This window comes from Scyliorhinus torazame, chromosome 3, assembly GCF_047496885.1.
Source record: "Scyliorhinus torazame isolate Kashiwa2021f chromosome 3, sScyTor2.1, whole genome shotgun sequence".
Taxonomy (NCBI): Eukaryota; Metazoa; Chordata; class Chondrichthyes; order Carcharhiniformes; family Scyliorhinidae; genus Scyliorhinus; species Scyliorhinus torazame.
Genome location: NC_092709.1, coordinates 12,729,360 through 12,750,769, shown reverse-complemented (window position 1 = coordinate 12,750,769; position 21,410 = coordinate 12,729,360). Strand labels below are relative to the sequence as shown.

At 49.2% G+C, this 21,410-nt stretch overlaps 1 protein-coding gene across 8 annotated transcripts in view; it reads left to right on the top strand.

Annotated features, from left to right (window-relative positions):
* bmpr1ba (bone morphogenetic protein receptor, type IBa) overlaps positions 1–21,410 on the top strand; it is a 631,073-nt gene that overhangs the window by 543,455 nt on the left and 66,208 nt on the right. For 7 of the 8 annotated variants that reach the window (XM_072495309.1, XM_072495306.1, XM_072495302.1 and 4 more), the window contains one exon: positions 11,852–11,954. In XM_072495309.1, the coding sequence (XP_072351410.1) occupies positions 11,852–11,954 (103 nt within the window). The remainder of the gene's footprint in view (positions 1–11,851; positions 11,955–21,410) is intronic. The other variant, XM_072495308.1, reaches the window with a different exon arrangement.

Sequence of the window (21,410 nt, the reverse complement as noted above, 5' to 3'; positions counted from 1 at the left end):
CAGTGTAAGGGAAAGGGCAGTAAACAATGCAAGGTTATACCCACCTTGAATATGTGTGATCATTTGTTAGCACCTATTTTGATCTACATATCAAAATCCATTTAGGGTTAGATGGGGAGGCCATAATGATGGAGGCTTGTGTGGAACATTAACTCAGCATGAACCAGATGGGCTGAATGGCCTTTCTTTGTGCTGTAAATTCAATGTGATTTCACCCCCCCCCCCCCCACTATGAAAAGAACACCTACAAGATTAACATCTGTGTGAGGAAGTTACGACTTTGTACCAACACTAAACACCTCTAATGTAAATGAACTGTTGGGACCCAAACTGATTGCTCCTGTCAGTGTACTCCAGCACATTCCGATGTCAGGTTCCTGGAGGCCTGATTTAGGTTATATTTATACGTAAGGATATTTAGGTAATGGGTGCGATGGAGCAACCTTGTTGCACCCGGCGCAGATCCGGGCGCAATGGGTGACCCGTGCGAGAGCTTCAAATTGGGCTGACTGTACGTCACCCAACTTGCTCCGCCCAGCGCAATCTGGATCTCGCCTTCGCTGGGCGAGATCCAAATCTACAGATTTAAATACCCGGATGCTGGATGCACCCGGCGTCCGGGACTCAACGGCCCTGCCTGGGAGAGCTTGCCAGGGCGCCGTGCCATACTGGTCCACACAAATATGGATCAGGCATCACAGCACCTCGGGGGGCATCACCCAGGCATTTGGAAAACCCCGGGTCATCGTGGACTGGCCAGACTGCTACGTGCTACCCTGGCACTCCCCCAACACCTGGGCACCTTGGAAGTGTCACCTGGGCACCCTGGAAGTGCAACGCTGTCACTGCCAGGGTCCCTGCCAGGCTGGCAGTACCAGGGGTCTGACTTGGGGGGGGGGGGGTGGGGGGGGGTGGGTAGCTGAAGCTTACCAGCAGGAAATCACTCTAAGTGTAGTCTCAGCAGCGAGTAACTCACCAAGTCCAAGAAAACTAGTAAAGTGGGGTGTGTCTCGGCTCTGCAGTTGTTGAGAAACTCCCTGCTAAATGCACCCAATAGCGGAATTAGTTTTGACTCCGCTGAATCGTGCCCGTTGTACTTCGCAATCTTTTTGTTTTTAAATTTAGAGTGCCCAATCAATTTTTTCCAATTAAGGGGCAATTTAGCATGGCAATCCGCCTACCCTGCACATCTTTGGGTTGTGGGGGCGAAACCCACGCAGACACGGGGAGAATGTGCAAACTCCACGCGGACAGTGACCCAGAGCCGGGATCGAACCTGGGACCTCGGCGGCGTGAGGCAGCAGGGCTAACCCACTGCGCCACCGTGCTGCCCGTTTACTTCGCAATCTTTGGACACATGGTACCTTCTGCTGTCATGTAGACAACACAGCAGGCCAATATTTGTGTACAGCTCCCACAAACAGCAATGTGACAATAGCTTGTTAAGAAACCCCCGCTGATTAATCTGCGAGAGTGTCTCTAAACCCCGGACGACAGCGTGAAACACTGGTTCTGAATGGTGCAACTTTGTTTGGAATAATGTGGGGAACATTGTACAACCCAGTGAGGAACCAGCCCAGTCGTTGTGTAAATAATTCATAGAGAATAGTTATTAAAGTAAAAAGAACCAGAAACACACAACAAAAGGCTAATATAAACTATCACACGAAAGTATATTAATAACTAAACACCCCATTTTATATGAAGTTACCTTTCGTTCCCAAAATATAGTCACATTCCCTGGATTTACTGAGACACCCCTTTTCCCAAGCAGCATTCAATTTTTATAACTCTGTAGATCAAATCCAGCCAATAGTTACCACAGATACTACTTTGGTGACCAAGTCTGGGAAAATGTCTCTTCCTGGTTCAGCGAAGACACAAAAATGTGTCGAGAGGAGAATGCCTGCAAGCTGTTGTGGCTCTAAATGTTAACTGGAACAGGCCTCTGGCTCGGATCGTAGATGGAGTTGGCCTGTCTCTGTTGGATGGAGGACTAGCCTCTTTCAGCAATGAGAGTCTTCACGGTTGTACCGTTCAGTCTCATTGACATGAATGTTGATTCAGCTGTCTGCATCTCTCAAATTCCTTGCCGTTTGACGTTATCGGGCGAAATTCTCCCCCAACGGCGCGATGTCCGCCGACTGGCGCCCAAAACGGCGCCAATCAGATGGGCATCGCGCCGCCCCAAAGGTGCGGAATGCTCCGCATCTTTGGGGGCCGAGCCCCAACATTGAGGGGCTAGGCCGACGCCGGAGGGATTTCCGCCCCGCCAGCTGGCGGAAACGGCGTTTGTTGCCCCGCCAGCTGGCGCGGAAATAACATATCCGGGCGGCGCATGCGCAGGAGCGTCAGCGGCCGCCGACAGTTTCCCGCGCATGCGCAGTGGGGAGAGTCTCTTCCGCCTCCGCCATGGTGGAGGCCATTGCGGAGGCGGAAGGGAAAGAGTGCCCCATGGCACAGGCCCGCCCGCGGATCGGTGGGCCCCCACAACCCAATCGGTGGGTCAGATCGCCCCGCACCCCCCCCCCCCAGGACCCCGGAGCCCGCCCACGCCGCCTTGTCCCGCCGGTAAATACCTACTTTAATTTACGCCGGCGGCTCAGGCAATTTCTCGGCGGGACTTTGGCCCATCCAGGCCGGAGAATTGAGCGGGGGAGCCCGCCAACCGGCGCGGCCCGATTCCCGCCCTCGCCCAATCTCCGGTACCGGAGACTTCGGCAACCGGCGGGGGCGGGATTCACGACGGCCAACGGCCATTCTCCGACCCGCTGGGGGGTCGGAGAATGCGCCCATCATTTCTATAGCCCCACTGATCTGGTAAACAATATTTCTCATATGGCCATATGCACCTCAATGAATCTAGATACCTGCTTATCTTGTTCCTGGGCAAGTCACATCATATTATATCTCTAGATGCCTGGTAGTCTTGTTACTTGTCTGTTATTTTGTTTCCATCTCAAATACACTATTAACCTCAGTAATTTCCCAAATTCCTAAACAACCAAATATTCTGTTTCCTTAGTGATGTGAGTTGAGGGATTATCAATAGGAGAACACACCTGCTATTTCTCACAACTGTACCATGGGAGCTTTAACGTCTACCTAAGAGGGCGTATCGGGCTGTGGTTCAGCATCTTGAATAAAAATGGCATTTGAAACAGTGCAGCACTCACTCAGTCCTGGCCCACTGAGAGTGCAGTGCTCTTTCAATGCTGACCCTCTGACAGTGCAGCACTCCCTCAGTACCGACCCTCTGACAGTGCTGCACTCCTCAGTCCTGACCCTCCGACAGGAGAGCACTCACTCAGTACTGACCCTCTGACAGTTCAGTTCTCCTTCAATACTGACCCTCCAACAATGCAATGCTATGTCAGTCCTGCCATTCTAGCAGTGCCACGCTCCCTCAGTACTGACTCTCCAACAGTGCTGCACTCCCTCAGTACTGACACTCTGACAGTGCTGCACTCCCTCAGTACTGACTCTCTGACAGTGCTGCACTCCCTCAGTACTGACCCTCGGACAGTGCAGCACTCCCTCAGTACTGACCCTCGGACAGTGCAGCACTCCCTCAGTACTGACCCTCTGACAATGCAGCACGCTCTCAGTACTGCTCTCTGACAGTGCAGCACTCCCTCAGTACTGACCCTCTGACAGTGCAGTGTACCCTCAATACTGACCATCTGACAGTGCAGAACTCTCTCAGTACTGACCTTTTGACAGTGCAGTGCTCCCTCAGTACTGACCCCTCTGACATTGCAACACTCCCTCAGCACTGACCCTCTGTCAGTGCAGCACTCCCTCAGTACTGTCCCTCTGGCAATGCAGCACGCCCTCAGTACTGACTCTGACATTGCAGCACTCTCTCAGTACTGACCCTCTGACAGTGCAGCACTCCCTCGTACTGACCCTCCGACAGTGCAGTGCTGTCCCTCCAACAATGCAATCATCTGTCAGTCCTGCCATTCTAGCAGTGCCACGCTCCCTCAGTACTGACTCTCCAACAGTGCTGCACTCCCTCAGTACTGAAACTCTGACAGTGCTGCACTCCCTCAGTACTGACCCTTTGACGGTGCAGCACTCCCTCAGCACTGACCATCTGTCAGTGCAGTGCTCCCTCAGTACTGACCCTCCGACAGTACAGTGCTCCCTCAGTACTGACTCTCTGACAGTGCAGATCTCCCTCAATACTGACCGTCTGACAGTGCAGCACTCCCTCAGTACTGACCCTCTGACAGTGCAGCACTCCCTCAGTACTGACCCTCTGACAATACAGCACTCCCTCAGTGCTGACCCTCTGACAGCGCAGCACTCCCTCAGTGTTGACCATCTGACAGTGCGGCACTCCCTCAGTACTGACCCTCTGACAATACAGCACTCCCTCAGTACTGACCCTCTGACAGTGCAGCACTCCCTCAGTACTGACCCTCTGACATTGCGGCACTCCCTCAGTACTGACCCTCTGACAGTGCAGCACTCCCTAAGTACTGACCCTCTTACAGTGCAGCACTCCCTCAGTACTGATCCTCTGACAGTGCAGCACTCCCTCAGTGTTGACCATCTGACAGTGCGGCACTCCCTCAGTACTGACCCTCTGACAATACAGCACTCCCTCAGTACTGACCCTCTGACAGTGCAGCACTCCCTCAGTACTGACCCTCTGACAGTGCAGCACTCCCTCAGTACTGACCCTCTGACAGTGCAGCACTCCCTCAGTACTGACCCTCTGACAGCGCAGCACTCCCTCAGTACTGACCCTCTGACAGTGCAGCACTACCTCAGTGCTGACCCTCTGACAGCGCAGCACTCCCTCAGTGTTGACCATCTGACAGTGCGGCACTCCCGAAATAGGGGGCACGGTGACGTTGTGGTATTGTCACTGGACTAGTAAACCAGAAACCCAGGGTGATGGTCTGGGGACCCACCACTGCAGATGGTAAAATTTGAATTCAATTAACAAAAATCTGGAATTAAAATTCTAATGATGACCATGAAACCATTGTCGATTGTCATAAAAAAACATCTGGTTCATTAATGTCCTTAAGTAGAAGGAAACCTGTTGTCCTTACCTGGTCTGGCCTAAACGTGACTCCAGACCCACAGCAATGTGGTTGACTCTTAATTGCCCCCTCAAGGGCAATTAGGGTTGGGCAGTAAATGCTGGGCCAGCCGGTGACATCCATGAACGAATAAAAAAAAATTGCTGATTTGACTACATGATCAAATGCTCAAAAGCATGTGGGTTTCATGGGCAGGAATGGACCAACTGATGTATAAAATACCGATAGTTTCCCCACACCCTGGGCGGGATTCTCCGAGCGCCGGGCTGGAGAATCGGCGCAACTGCGCCCCGAAGCCGGCACGCGATTCTCCGAGGAGCGGAGAATCGGCGCCATTTGTGCTGCCGCGTTTGGCGCGGCGCCCGTCGCGGGCCGCTATCCGCGGCTGGGCCACCGATTCTCCGGCCTTGATGGGCCGAGCGGCCGCGCGGAAACGACAGAGTCTCGCCGGCACCGTCCACACCTGCTCGCAGCCGGCGGGAACTCTGCGCACAGGGTCAGTGGGTGGGGGGAGGGGGTGGTGTCTGGCCCGCAATCGGGGCCCACCGATCAACGGGCCGGCCTCTCCAGCCCCGGCCCTATTTTGTTACACGACCGGCTCCTGAATCCCCTCGCCATGTTGCGTCGGGGCCGGCGCGTTGGGGATGTCCATCGCGCATGCGCGGGTTGGCGCGGCGCCACTGCGCATGCGCGGGTTTGTGCTGTCATAATATACATATCAATATATGATGGTGCAGAAACACACACTGACTGACACACTGCAAGACCAATCAACACACACAACACAGCAGCCAATCACCAGTTAGGGCTCGGTCACTATAAAGACAGAGGGCACTAGTTTTCCCGTTCATTCGGGATGCAGCCTCTGAGACAGAGCCCGCAGTCAGTTGCACAAACATCCACCATGTGCCAGCAGTATAGGCTGGTCAGGTTAGGCATAGGTCTTCAGTCAATCTAACATAGTGTCGACCCACAGTGCAAGTATGTTTAACAGCTCTTCGTTAAATAAAATAGAGTTGCACTATTACAAGTGTTGGTAGCCTGTCTATGTTACTGCTAAGGTAAACGCAGTCTCCACAGATCCAGAGTACCCAACACATCAGGCACCCAGTTGGCGCCGGTAAGGGAGGCTGGAGCGGCATGAACAGCTCCAGCGCCGTGCTGGCCCCCTATGGGGGCCAGAATCGGTAGTGCTCGCACCCGTTTCGCGCTGTTGTGAAATGCGACGGCGTTCACGATGGCGCGAGCACTCTGCCTCCATTTCAGAGAATCCCGCCCCCTGTGATTACTGCAGAATCATAATGAGACACATTTCCCCAGAGTTCCAGAAGCGAAATTCTACAGTTCCGTTACGTTGGAGATGCAAAACTTTCAAAGGACCATTGATTTTGGAGGAACCATCAAATGCAGATGGTGTAACACCCCTCCCCTTGTAATATCTGGGAGAGAGGTCAAAAAACTCAGGGGCAGCAAGTGTGGAAGTCGTATAATCAAAGAATTTATAGTGCAGAAGGAGGCCATTCGGCCCATCGAGTTACACCGGCTCTTGGAAAGAGCACCGTACTTAAGCCCACACCACCACCCTACCCCCGTAACCCAGTAAAGCCACCCAACATTTTTGGACACTAAGGGCAATTTAGCATGGACATCTACCGAACATGCATGTCTTTGGAAACCGGAGCACCCAGAGGAAACCCACGCAGACACGGGGAGAACCTGCAGACTCCGCACAGTGACCCAAGCCGGGAATCGAACCCGGGTCCCTGGCGCAGTGAAGCAACAGTGCTAACCACTGGGTATTCCCTCCTGCGACTTGAACCAATTCAGGAGATCAAGCTTGATCAAATATTTCCGACAAGACCAACTTTAACTAATGTGGAGAAGAAGTGATTTGAAGTCATTCATAGCGGCTGATACCAGTCCCGACAGCAGAACATATTGCAAACTTTGCAGAAAGCTTTTCACGGCATATTCCGCAGTGAGGATTGCGTTGTGCCTGATCTCACCAGCCCCCAAAACCTCCCGTGCCTTGAAACCAGAGCATTTCGGAGCACTTAATCCTGGGGGTGAGACGTGGTGTGGAACTGACTCAGTGTAAACAAGTGGCACCACAAACTCCGAAAACTTCCATTTCACACAGACAGGTGCAATCAATCTAATCTCCACTTATTGGAACCAGAGTTCACAATGATCTTTTTCATGCATAAATCACAACACTAAACAGGAAAGGATTTCAGCTCCAAGTTATGGGCTGTAATTATGTGCATATGTAATGACTGTACTCAACCAACGATGTAAATTGCACAGCTTTCCTGCGTACGGCATAATACCCCTCTTGTGGGGGGCAGGCTGGTTCCACAGTGCAGCCCACCCTGAGGGCAAAACTGTCTGGAGTGGTAATTTATTACAGTTTACTGTTTGACCTTCCTTGGGTTAAATTGCCATTTTATTTGACCCATAAATAAAATAGCCAGCCCAGGACAAAGGAGGTGTTTTTCCGTCCCTTCCTCGTTTTACTGGTTCAGGCTCCTGCTGTGCTCAGACTGAGTGCAGGCTGGGTTTCAGAAGGGACATATCTGGACTCAGCTTGACTATTTTCCCCGTCTCCCTGCAATCCTGTTAGTTCAGCACTCGAGGGGAGCCTGTAGGTACGCAGTGATACTGCAAACCAGAAAACTTGAGCTTGTTAATGCATCAATCACCAATGGTCGTGCGCACGTTGCTGGAACCTTTTGAATAAACCATCTGCCTGTGCTTCATGAAAAGGCCCGATGAACGCCAGCACTCTTGCTCTGCAGTAGTGGCCCAATGTTACTGGGATTCCACGGGTTAACCACTTCATGGGCGGCATGACGGCGCAGTGGTTAGCACTGCTGCCTCATGGCGCCGAGGACCCAGGTTCGAATCCCGGCCCCGGGTCACTGTCCGTGTGAAGTTTGCACATTCTCCCCGTGTCTGCGTGAGCATCACTGTCACGACCCAAAAAACTGTGCAGGTTGGGTGGATTGGTCACGTTAAATTACACCTTAATTGGAAAAAAATAATTGTGTACTCTAAATTTATTTTTTTAAAAACACTTCACAACCGACACTCCGCTTCCAGTGAGACTGGCCGGGTGCGTCTTTTAGAAACAAATGCCTTGTCTCACATTCAGGCTGATTAGTATTCCACTGTTTGGGCCTGGGCCATCGTACAGCCGCCTTGCCCCTCAATCAGATAAGCTTGGAGGTTGACATTAAGTCTGAACTGAAGTTAATTTTAGGTAATGCCAATTGGCAACACTGATGCATTGCTATGTAATCATATGTGGGCGGCACGGTGGCACAGTGGTTAGCGCTGTTGCTTCACAGCTCCAGGGTCCCAGGTTCGATTCCCGGCTTGGGTCACTGACTGTGCGGAGTCTGCACGTTCTCCCCGTGTCTGCGTGGGTTTCCTCTGGGTGCTCCGGTTTCCTCCCACAGTCCAAAAATGTGGGGGTTAGGTGGATTGGCCAGGCTAAATTGCCCCTTAGTGTCCAAAAAGGTTAAGTGGGGGTTACTGAGTTACAGGGATAGGATAGGGATATGGGCTTGAGTGGGGTGCTCTTTGTAAGGGCTGGTGCAGACTTGATGGGCCGAATGGCCTCCGTCTGCACTGTAAGAAATTCCATCCACCAACTAGCAACAGACAGCACCCTTGACGCATCCATAAATTATCACAATACCATCCTCGATATTGTGTGCGGCAGGGGTACGTTCCAACTGCATTTCCTGCTCACGTTTAAATAGAAGCAACAAATAAACTTTGGCACAAATCTAAACTGCCATTGGAACCTGCCTCATCAGGAATAACCAGTATAATTTTGACCACTCCACTCTTTAACACCCTCCAGGGCAGCACTTGGCTATTCCATCAATTTGACGGAATACTCTCCACTCATCTGGGTGAGTGCAGGCCCAACAACGTCCAACACCATCCAGGACAAGGAAGCCTGCAGGATGGGCATCTCATCCTCCAATATTCACTCCCTCTACCACTGACACACACGGCTGCCACTGTGCGTCATCTACAAGTTACCCTGCAGAAACTCACCAAGGCTCCTCAGGCAGCACCTTCCGAACCCACGACTGCCACTCTCTGGAAGGAGAAAATATATCGCCATTCCTTCACTGGCACTGGGCCTAAGTGGGGTGCTCTTTCAGAGTATCGGTGCAGACACGATGGGCTGACTGGCCCCCTTCTGCACTGTTGGAATTTTATGGTTCTATATATAAGGGGTGTGTGTGAGTGTGGAGGGGGGGAGAACAATTAAACCAGGGACAGAGGCCCTTGACCGAATGTACAGTTGAACAGTATCATATTCAGCGATAATAAGATTTCTTAACTATGAATGAAGAGGAAAGACTTGCAACATCTTACACCTTCAACAACCTAAAAGCATCCTGACAGTCAGCGAAGTATTTCAGAAGTGTAGTCACTGTTGCAATGTAAACACAATAGCTCATTTGGAGACAGTTACATAAACAGCAGTGTGGAATAACCAGAGAACTTTTGTAATGGTGATTGAGAGATAAATATTGGCCCAGACACTGGAGGTAACTGCCCTGGTCCTTTTTGAAATAGTGGCATGGAATGTATTCTATCCACCTTGGAGAGCAGACAGGTTTGTGGTTTCTCATCTTATCCCAAGGACGACACCATTGGCAGTGCAGCACTCCCTCAGAACTGCCGTGGAGGGACAGCTTAGCTTTTTTGCACTCAAGCCCTGGACTGGGATTTGAACCCCCAGCCTTCTGATTCAGAGCTACCAAAGAACATGTACAGCACAGGAACAGCCCCTTCGGCCCTCCACACATGCGCCAATCATGATGCATGTCTAAACTAAAACATTCTGCAATTCCGGGGTCCGTATCCCTCTATTCCCATTCTATTCATGCATTTGTCAAGATGCCCCTTAAACGTCACTATCGTCCCTTGCTCTGGCAGCAAGTTTCAGGCACTCGCCACCCGCTGTGTAAAAAACTTACCTCGCACATCTCCTCTAAACTTTGCCCCTTGCACCTTAAACCTGTGCCCCTGGGAATTGACACTTCCACCCTGGGAACAAACGTCTGACTATCCACTCTGTCCATGCCACTCAATTTTGTAATCCTCTGTCAGGTCAACCTTCAACCTCCGTCGTTCCAGTGAAAACAATCCAAAGTTATCCAACTTCTCCTCAGAGCTAATCCCCACCAGACCAGGCAACATCTTGGTAAACCTCTCCTGTACCTTCTCCAAAGCCTCCACATCCTTCTGTGTAGTGTGGTGACCAACTAAACCAAGGCCAACATCTTCACATTAAAAGGCGGGGTACCCAGCATGACTCTCTTCAGTATTTCTGTGAGCTTAATGAAAGCTTCAATCCAAGTATCTGCCAAGCGGATTGTTTACATTTGAACAGAAACTGTGCATCAAAAGTAATTCATTGACTTTCAAGCGATTTGGAATGTCTGAAAGCTGTGATAAGATAGTTATTTCTCTCTTTATTTAATTTGGCTGGGATTAGCGATTCCTTTTTCAATTGTGTAAGTGTGCGCATACACGTAAACGTTAAGTGGCAGGGAGCCTGTTCCTGTTTCACTTTAATCCGCTGGCCTTGTGTTGTGAGGAAAGAGAAGTGCATTGACCGTGAAGGATTCCAAGTTTGTAAGACAGTACACCCAACATCTCCATCTATTTACATAGATGGTGACTCCCAGTGGGAGCTAGGAAAGATAGTTGGGCGTGGTGGTCATGTCACTGACCTAGTAGTCCCCGAGGCCAGGCTAATACTCTGGCCAATTTGGCAGCTGGGGGAATTTAAACTCATAATAAATCTGGAATTAAAAAGCTACTCCAGGGCAGCACGGTGGCGCAGTGGGTTCGCCCTGATGCCTCACGGCGCCGAGGTCCCAGGTTCGATCCCGGCTCTGGGTCACTGTCCGTGTGGAGTTTGCACATTCTCCCCGTGTTTGCATGGATTTCGCCCCCACAACCCAAAGATGTGCAGGCTAGGTGGATTGACCAGGCTAAATTGCCCCTTAATTGGAAAAAAAAATGAATTGGGTACTCTAAATTTATAAAAACAAACAAAAAAAAGCTACTCCAATGGTGACTATGAAACAATTGCTGCAAAAACCCATCTGGTTCACTGACGTCCTTTAGGGAAGGAAATCTGCCATCCTTACCCGGCCTGGCCTACATGTTACTCCCGATCCACAGCAATGTGGTTGCCCCCTGAATGGTCTAGCAGCCACTCAAAAGGCACTTAGGGATGAGAAACACCTGCCGGCCTTGCCAGCAACGCCCACATCCCATGAAAGAACAAAGAAAATAAAACTATCCTCACCTCCCAAATCGTATGATGCTTAACTCTTCCCATATACGTTCTTGTTTAGATGCTGCGCATCCAGTGCGAAACAAAGATCTTTACATTTGGACAGAGTGGCGATTTCCCACAAGAGAGAAAATGTTCATGTTTCAGAAGCCAGGATATATGGAAGAGAGATCCAAAATAGTTTGAACCTCATGGTTTAACTCACCCCCCCACGCCCGCACCCAACCCACCCCCGCCCTCCATTCTTCCCCATTGGAAAGTACGTGGTTTTCCACCACTCTGTTATCTTCTGAAAGTCTGACTGAAATGGCAAGTTAACACGCGGTGAAGTTGAATGATCCAGACAGACGTGAAGGAAGAAAAACAGCCTCTTTCTTTAAGAATATGAACACTAAAACGAGATCTTAATGATCATCCATTTTAATCCACATCTCCTTTCTCATTCCTCCTTGAGGACACTCCAAAGTCATCTCAGCGAAGAGCCATTGAATGCTGCACAGATCGAGACTTCTGCAATCGAGATCTTCATCCCACGCTGCCACCCCAAGACATGAGAGGTAATACAAAATGTCTACTCACTGTTGTAATGTAAAGACAGCAGCGAATTTGCAGACAGCAGGTTCTCACAGATATGTAATACCGACCAGTTAACCTTTTTTTGGGATGCTGTTTGAGAGACCTTCGCTTCTTAGCTTGTCGCTCGGGGTCGAGGATGACGTGCTTCCACATTAAAAGTGAGTTCTCAGGTGACTGAGGAGTCCAATGCGTGACCTACTGTCTCTGTCACAGGTGGGGCAGATGGTGGTTGGAGGAGTGGGTGGGTGGAATGCCTGGGTTGCCCCACACCCCTTTCGCTGTTGACGCTTAGCTTCAACAACTGCTCGGCCCAAGACCGCAAGAAACATCAGAGATTCGTGAACACCGCCCAGTCCATCACACGAACCTGCCTCCCATCCATTGACTCCATCTACGCCTCCCGCTGCCTGGGGAAAGCGGGCAGCATAATCAGAGACTCCTCCCACCCGGCTTACTCACTCTTCCAACTTCTTCCATCGGGCAGGAGATACAGAAGTTTGAGGACACACACGAACAGACTCAAAAACAGCTTCTTCCCCACTGTCACCAGACTCCTAAATGACCCTCTTATGGACTGACTTTATTAACACTACACCCTGTATGCTTCATCCGATGCCAGTGCTTATGTAGTTACATTGCTTATGTTGTGTTGCCCTATTATGTATTTTCTTTTATTCCCTTTTCTTCTCATGTACTTTATGATCTGTTGAGCTGCTCGCAGAAAAATACTTTTCACTGTACCTCGGTACACGTGACAATAAACAAATCCAATCCAATCCAGCTTGGTCTCCGCGATGGAATTCGAGGTGTTCAACTGCTTCCCGGGTTACTTTTCCTCTACTCCGGGTGGTGTTTGCCCAGGGATTCCAAAGTGTGGGTGGGAATGGTGCGCTTTTTCAAGGAGGCTTTGAGGGTGTCCTTGAAGCATTTCCCCAGCCCACCTGGGGCTCCCTTGCCGTGCCGATGCTCCGAGTAGAGCGCTTGTTTTGTGAGTCTCATGTCAGGCCTACGGACGCTATGGCCCACCCAATGGGGCTGATTGAGCATGCTCAATGTTTCAATGCTGGGGATATTGGCCTGAGTGCTGAACACTGACTGTGCACCTACCCTGCCGATGGATTGTAGGGTCTTGCGGGGGCAACGCTGGTTGTACTTCCCCAGGGTTTTGCTATACATAATCCATGGTTGCTGAGCCATATAGGAAGGAGGGTAAACCATGAGCTTGATGCTGGGTCTGAGGCCCTGGTCGTCAAAGACTCTTTTCCTTAGGCGGGCTGGCACACAAAGGCTGAGCTGAACCCATCATCAATGTCTACATTTGTTGGCAGTAGGTATGTAACGTGGTCCACATTGTCCAATTTCTCAGCGTGGATTTTGACAACTGGGGGTCTGTGCTGTGTAACGGGGGACAGGTTTGTAGTGGACCTATGTCTTACGGATGTTTTGTTTAAGGCCCATCCTCTCGTACACCTCGGTGAAGGTGCTGACGATGGCTTGGAGCTTGGCCTCCGATGCAAGCATCGTTTGAATCCTGTAGTTCAATGTCAGAGGATGGGACAACCTTGGATCTGACCTGCAGTCAGCGGACATTGAACAGTTTCCCGTTCCTGCTGTAGTTTAACTCCACTCCAGCTTGCTGAGGGTGAGATGGAGCATTGCAGCAAGGAAGATCGAGAAGAGTGTTGGTTCGATGACACAGACTTGCTTGACCCCAGTCCAAATGTTCATTGGGTCTGTGCTGGATCAGTTGGTCAGGATCATGGCTTGCCTGTCACCGTGGAGCAGGCGGAGGAGGGTGACAAATTTTATGAGGCAGCTGAAATAGAGGAGGTCACTCCACAATCCCTTGTGGTTGTCGACAATGTTGAAGGTCTTTGTGAGGTCAAAGAGGGCCATGTCCAAGGGTTGGTGCTATTCCCTGCATTTTGTTTGTAGTTGCAGTGAAGACCATGTCCACTGTGTCCTGTTGAGCGGAAGCCATTTGGAACTCTGGGAGCAGCTCGTCAGCCCCAGGGAGAAGGTGATTGCGGAGGACCCTTGAGATAACCTTTCCTGTGGCCAACAGCAAGAAGGTTCCTCTGTAGTTACTGCAGTCGGACAAACATGTTTCCTTTCCTGATGATGGTCACAATTACAGCATCTCTGAGATCTCTGGCATGTTATCCTCCTTCCAGATAAGGAAAATGAGGTCATGTATTCATGCCAATAGTGCTTCTCTGCCATGTTTTAGTGCTTCAGCAGGGATTCTAACTGCTCCTGAGGCCTCACTGTTCTGTAGCTGTCAGATGGCCTTTTCTACCTCATGTGGGTTAGGGGTTGTGCTGAGATGGTGGCAAGTTATATGTTGTGTGAAAGCAGTCGAGGACACTCGTGTTGAAGACAGAATCTCTGTTAAGGAGGTCTTCGAAGTGCTTCCAGTGGGTGCTAACTGCCTCTCTGTTCTTGATGAGCACCTCTCCATTCTCGGCCAATATGTGGTGGAGCCTCAGGTACTTGAGCCATAGGTGGTCTTGACTGTGGTAAAGAAACCTTGCGCATCATGGTTGTCGGCTAACTGCTGGATCTGCCACGTTTCTCCGCCCACCATCTGTTCTATAGGTTGTGGGGTTTTTTTCCTGGACCTCAGTCCTCAGCCGTCTGAACATGGAACATAGACCATACAGTGCAGAAGGAGGCCATTTGGCCCATCAGGTCTGCGCCGATCCACTTAAACCCTCACTTCCACCCTGTCCCCGTAACCCAATAACCCCACCTAACCTTCTTGGTCATTTTAGGGCAATTTAGCATGGCCAATCCACCTAACCTGCACGTCTTTGGACTGTGGGAGGAAATCGAAAGTGCGGGGAATCGAACCTGGGACCCTGGCGCTGTGAAGCCACAGTGCTATCCACTTGTGCTACCGTGCTGCACAGCAGTCTGTACAGCTGCTTTCTTGCTCTCGAATTGCGTTGCTGTTTCAGGTTCAGAAAAGCGTCACGCTTGCAGCTTATCACTTCCTGAATCTTCTGGTAATTCTCTTCGAGCCAGTCTTGGTGTTTCCTGGTCAAGTGACTAAGTGTCTCTTTGCAGGTTATGGAGATCTTAAGGGCAGATCAGACACTGTGGATACTCTGCATCTCTGGGTCACCAGGAGTCATGGGGTCATAGAACCCCCTCAGAAGGAGACCATTCAGCCCATCATATCTGCACTGACCCTCCGAAAGAGCACCCCCTCCCCCCCTACCAACCCCCCACCCTATCCCCATAACTCTATAGCCTAACCTACACATCACTGGACACTCAGGGAAAATTTATCATGGCCAATCCAGCTAACCTGCACATCTTTGGATTGTGGGAGGAAACCGGAGCATCCGGATGAAACCCACGCACACACGGGGAGAACGTGCAACCTCCACTCAGACAGTCACCCGAGGCCAGAATTGAACCCGGGTCCCTGGCACTATGAGGCAGCATTGCTAACCACTGTGCCGCCCATGTCGTCAGGTTGCCTGCACGACACTTGCTGGATAGGGTTCTGTTGTCAGGGTCACCCAGCAATCATTGGCTTTGTCATGGCGCAGGTGTAACGCACGTTCTCGGACAATGACAGAGTCGAGCAGGTGCCAGTCATTGGAGCAAGGAGCATGAGGCCTTGGACTTGTCTTTCTGACAGAACAAAGTGTTGGTTATGACAAGGCCATATTCTAGGCATTTTGCCAGGAGCAGGTTCCTGTTGGTCTTGGACTTCCCTATCCTCTCTCAGCCGATTACTCTTCCCCAGAGGTCTGTGTCCGTTGCAACTCTGGCTTTGAAGTTGCCAATGAGGATCAGCTTGTTGCCTGTTGGGACTTTGGATTGTTCAAGGCTGGACTAAATTTCCACTTTGGACTCATCTGTGTATTCCACTTTTGGTGTGTACATGCTGAGGGCTGTAGCGGCTGGTTCTGGGCTAGGGAGAGCTGAAGGGTCATGAGGCATTTGTTTATCCCACAAGGGATCGGTGTCCAACTAGATTGTTTTTAATGACAAAGCCAGCCCCGTGCAGGCGACGATCTTCCCCTGCTTTAGCTTTCCAGAGGAAGGTCTAACTTCCACGTTGTTCTTTTCCCCTGCCCATCGGGTCTCACTTAGGGCAGAGATAAATATTGGCCAGGCCACTGGCGATAACCGAGAGGTTGTCTCGGAATGTACGTTTGCCTGAGTTGGGCCATAGTTCATGGGATATAATCAATCAGAGTTGGAACTGAGAATGAGTTATGGGGTGCTACGGACAATGAGCGGGGGAGTGGATCAGCCTTTGAGACAACTGGTGCAGCCATGGGCTGAATGGCTTCCCTCTATGCGGACCGAAAACATTGAGACATGCCAGATGCCGAAAGTCTCAAACCACAACTAAAGAATGTCGGGTGCATTCAACAGGCAGTCAGTGTGTGTGGAGAGAACACACAATGTAATGTTTCAGGCGCAGATACTGTGTTCTTTTGAAGGGATACGATGATACAATCCTCTTTAAGCCTGTTGGCACAAGCTCTCAAAACCCTAACAATTAGGAGCTAATTGGTTCCTTTGGTCTACACAATGTCTACATATTGAGTTTGAAATTTTGCTCAAAGCAAAGAAGAAGAACAGCCAACAAACAGCAAAGGGCCTATCATTCTTCACAAGAAGATAATGAATTTGCACCTTTCCTTTAACATAATAAATCTCCGCAACATCCTTCAAAAATAAGAATATGTACAGCGGACACTGCGATTAGGTGGAGATGACTGAAAGATCAGTTGAAGAGGTGGATCTTGAGGGAGGTTTATAATGTGGTACGTGCTATACAGAGGTGGAGAGGTGTGGGGAATGAGCTTCAGAGAGGAGGACGCAGTTGGTATGAAAGTTCTAACTCTGGACTATTGTGAACCTTCCCCGTCCTTCAGCTCTCTCAAAGATTGGGGTTGGCACTGGGGTCGAATGTGGATGCACAAAAGACCAGAGTTGGGGCAGTGGAGAATTTGTGGGAAGCTATTCAGCTCCTCAAACCTGCTCCTCCATTCTATTCAATCATGATTAGTCTTGATAAGAACATACATTTGAAGCATTGATGAGCCCTGGAGAACTAGTGCCAAAGAATGACCGTGAAACTGACTGATATGGAGGTAATAATTCTTGTCAGGCAAAGGGCCAGCATGTTGCATTCCCCACCAAATGTTATGCAGATAAAAGCCGTTTGTTGGTCACTGGCAGTGGATTATCAGCCCTCAGTTCTAATAGTCTCCAATTTAAGCTAGTGAGAAATCCTCATGAGTTTTGGTTCAACTGATGAAAGAGTGCATATGCTGTTCCTGTGGGCCATAAATATAAGATGGTCTCGAAACGCCCAACAAGGAATTCAGGAGAACCTTCTCAACCAGAGAGTGGTTAGAAAATCAAACTTAACCCCCACGTGGAATAGTTGAGGCGCGCAGTGAATTGAAGAGCGAAGAAGGCTAAGTGAATGAAGATGAAAGAAATAGAATCATATGTTAATGAGGTTAGTGGAAGAAAGGTGGACAGGCGCATAAACACCACCCTGGGTCCGCCGATTGATTGGCCTGTTTCTGTGCTTTAAACACATCCAAATACCTTGCTGAGTTCTTCCATTGGCCAATGCCACCAAGAAGTAGGTTAGCTGGTCTTCCGTCTCGTTGGGTTTGTGGGATCTCTTGCTGCGCTGGAAGTGACAGACGAGGTCTCCTACCTGACGCCAATGACAACAGCAGTTGTATTTGTGCAGGATTTTGAGATCTGCCGAGTGGTGATGATGCTCGAGGAAGTTGTATTGCAAAACGGCTTCCTTTTTGTGAAGGATAGCATCCTATGTATCCTAAGTTGAGTCTTTAACTGTAAGTCAAGAAGCAACTGCAATGCAGAATTAAATAGGTGGTTCCGTTAGCCTGGTCCTCCTCAGCGCTCAAAAGATAAAATGAATAAAATTATTGAAACCGTTTGACCGAAGTTTACTTAACCAACTTTCTTCAACTAACCTCATTAACATATGATTCTATTTCATAGCTTAACTAACATCAGGTGCTGCCCATTCAGCCCCTCAAGCCTATTTTGCCATTCAATATGATCATTGTGTTTATCCAGCCACCCTGGGCGGGATTCTCCGCCCTCCGCACCACATTCCTGCCCCGATCGGCCGGCGTAATTCTCCGTTACGCCGGCCGGTCAACGGGGTTTCCCATTGTGGGGCAGCCCCACGCCGTCGGGAAACCCCCCGGGCGCCGGCAAAACGGAGGGTCGGTGCAGATGCGATGGGCCGAATGGCCTCCTTCTGCACTGTAGGGACTCTATGATACTATGTCCACCACCCTTTGTGCAAAGAATGTTAATTGTGATCGCTACTGAAAGGTCGAGATCAAAGCTTAATGTTTATACCCCCTTGTTCTTGACTTCCCCAGAGGAAATAGTTTCTCTTTCTCTCTCTCTCGCCATCGTACACTGTAACCACGTAAAACCATTGGAAGGTTGTAACTGAAGATGGGTACAACTTCTGGGTTTGGTTATCTGGTCGGACCTCTGTTGAAAGGAGCAAAGGACTGTCATGGGAGTGCCCCTTTCAGAAATGTTTTTGCCTTATCACATGGTTTCAGTGATGTCATGTGTGGGTGGAGCTGGGCTGTGGCTCCGTGAGTTTTTACTTTCGTTTTGAGTTTGGACTGGTTTGAACTGCACAGGTTGAAAGCAGTCTCTCTTTATCTTCACTTCAAAAGTTGTTTCCGAACTGCTTGATAACTTAAAAGAGATAATTACTTTGTGGAAGTAATTCAAACCTGCTGTTTGAAAAGGGGAACAGAGTATCACTTATACCAATGAGAATGCCGTGTGCTGGGCCACACCTTTGAAAAGGGGTTTCTGGTTTTACTTGGATTTTGTTATTGAATTGGAACAGTTAAGGGGGAATTCATTAAGGTTATACATAGATTACTATAGCTGTGTGGGGACTTTGTTTGTAGTTGATAAAAATTCTTACTGTGTGTGTTTATACAAATGTTAACTAAATTCATAGAATAAAGCTTGTTTTTGATTAAAAGCGCCAAAGAACTCTGTTGACTAACACCTGAAAGGCAGGCTCTTGTGCTCCTCCCAGCCAAATTCAATAAACAGTTAGAGGTCAGGTGAACTCCTTAATATACTTTGGGGTTTTCTAAACCCTGGCCCATAACAGGACCATGGTGGGTGCAAAGGTTGGTAAGATAGCTCACTAAATTTCAGTTGGTTTCAATTTAGACGCTTAATTTGTGAAATAAGTAGCATATCATGTCACTGGTCTTGACACATCCTCTCTTGATTACAGGCTCTATGGCACATCGCTCTGAATGTGCTTTGTAAAAATCAATGGCTTACCATCACCCTAAATGCACTCAAGAGAGAATGTGCGCAGTGCGGCATTCTTGGACTTCTTTTCTTTTTTTTTTAAGAAACATTTTATTGATGTAGTTTTTTTGGCATTGTAACAGCAGCGATATAAACAATGTACATGAGAATATAAACATAGTGCAAATACTACCTTCCTCCCCAACAGGTCTCACCATTAATTAACCCCCTAATCTACGCTAACCTAACCTCCCCCATCCCCCCCTCCTCTGCTGACAATTAATTTTCCGCAAAGAAGTCAACGAACGGTTGCCACCTCCGGGCGAACCCTAACAGTGACCCTCTCAAGGCGAATTTGATTTTCTCCAAACAGCGAAAGCTAGCCATGTCCAATAGCCAGGTCTCTGACTTCGGGGGCCTTGAGTCCCTCCAAGCTAATGGTATCCGTCTCCGGGCTACCAGGGAAGCAAAGGCCAGAACGTCTGCCTCTTTCTCCTCCTGGATTCCCAGGTCTTCCGACACCCTGAAAATCGCCACCTCCGGACTCGGTGCCACCCTTGTTTTTAATACCTTGGACATGACATCAGCAAACCCCTGACAAAATCCCCTCAGCTTTGGACATGCCCAGAACATGTGGACATGGTTCGCTGGTCCTCCCGCACATTTTGCGCACCTGTCTTCCACCCCAAAGAATCTGCTCATCCGGGCCACTGTCATGTGGGCCCGGTGAACAACCTTGAATTGAATCGGGCTGAGCCTGGCGCAAGTTGCAGTTGCATTGATTCTACTCAACGCGTCTGCCCAAAGGCCCTCTTCTATCTCTCCTCCCAGCTCCTCCTCCCACTTGCGCTTCAGCTCCTCGGTCAGCATCTCCTCTGATCCCATAAGTTCCTTGTAAATGTCAGAGACGCTCCCCTCACCTATCCATCCTCTGGAAACTACCTGTCCTGAACCTCTCCTAGCGGCAGGATTGGGAAGGTTTATACCTGTCTACGCAGAAAGACCCGCTTGCACTTATTTTCTGGCAAGGAGTAAAAAGCAGTGTTCTTACAGCAAAGCACCAAAAATACAGAATTACTTGCACTGCAAGATTCAAAAAGTAGGCTCAAATTGCCTGTGTGTCTATCTGTCTCTGTATGTGTGCCTGTGCCTGTGTGTGTGTGTGTGTGCGCGCGCATCTGTGCGTGTGTCTGTGTGCCTGTGTGTGTATTCCTTTCTCCCCATAACATTGAAACAATTATAAAAGTGTCCAAACTCACTTCAAAGCACATCCTCTGTCTTATTATTATTATAGGTATTTTGGGGCCATTTAGGTTGCCAATCACACTTAATTAAAATTCCTGATCTGCACAATATACTTTGAGAAATCAAAGGGATTTCAAAGTTAGCTACTCCTTGTAAGGAATGATTAAGATGCCAAATTTTCCAGAGTAAGGAGGCAGTCTTTCTGGAAAACCCTTTTTCCCCAACCCCATCCCTTCCTCACTCACCTTGATTTTCATTCACTGATTTATATGGGGTGGAAGTGCATGGGCAATTTTGCTCAATCCGGTTACCATCCAGGCAGTGTATGCACTGTTGCAAAGTAGAAGATTTAACACAAGCTGTTACTGATGAAAGAGAATTGTAACCCCAATTCCCTTTGCTTTTCCCTCATGACCAGTGTATTTTTGAAAAAAACAATATATGTGTTTCTTAAACCCTGAATGTGAGGTCAATTTGTGTAACCAGCAGCAAGCCTTCGTGGGTTTAAATAAATTCCCTTCCTTTGACTTGTTATGGGCCAGGGTTTAGTAAACTCCAAAGTATATCTTGGAGTTCACCTGACCCACAAATGTTTATAGATTTTGGTTATGAGGAGCACAAGGGCCTACTTTTCAGGTGTTATTCAACAGAGGCGTGAAGCACCTTTCATCAAAAACAAAGTTTATTCTACGAATTAGGTTAACATTTCTATGAACTGTTATGGGCCAGGGTTTAGAGAACCCCAAAGTGCATCATGGAGTTAGCCTAACCCACAACCTTTAATAGACTGTGGTATGGGGAGCACACGGCCCACTCTACAGGTGTGGTACAGCAGAAATGGAAAAGTATTTTTTAAAAGCAAAACA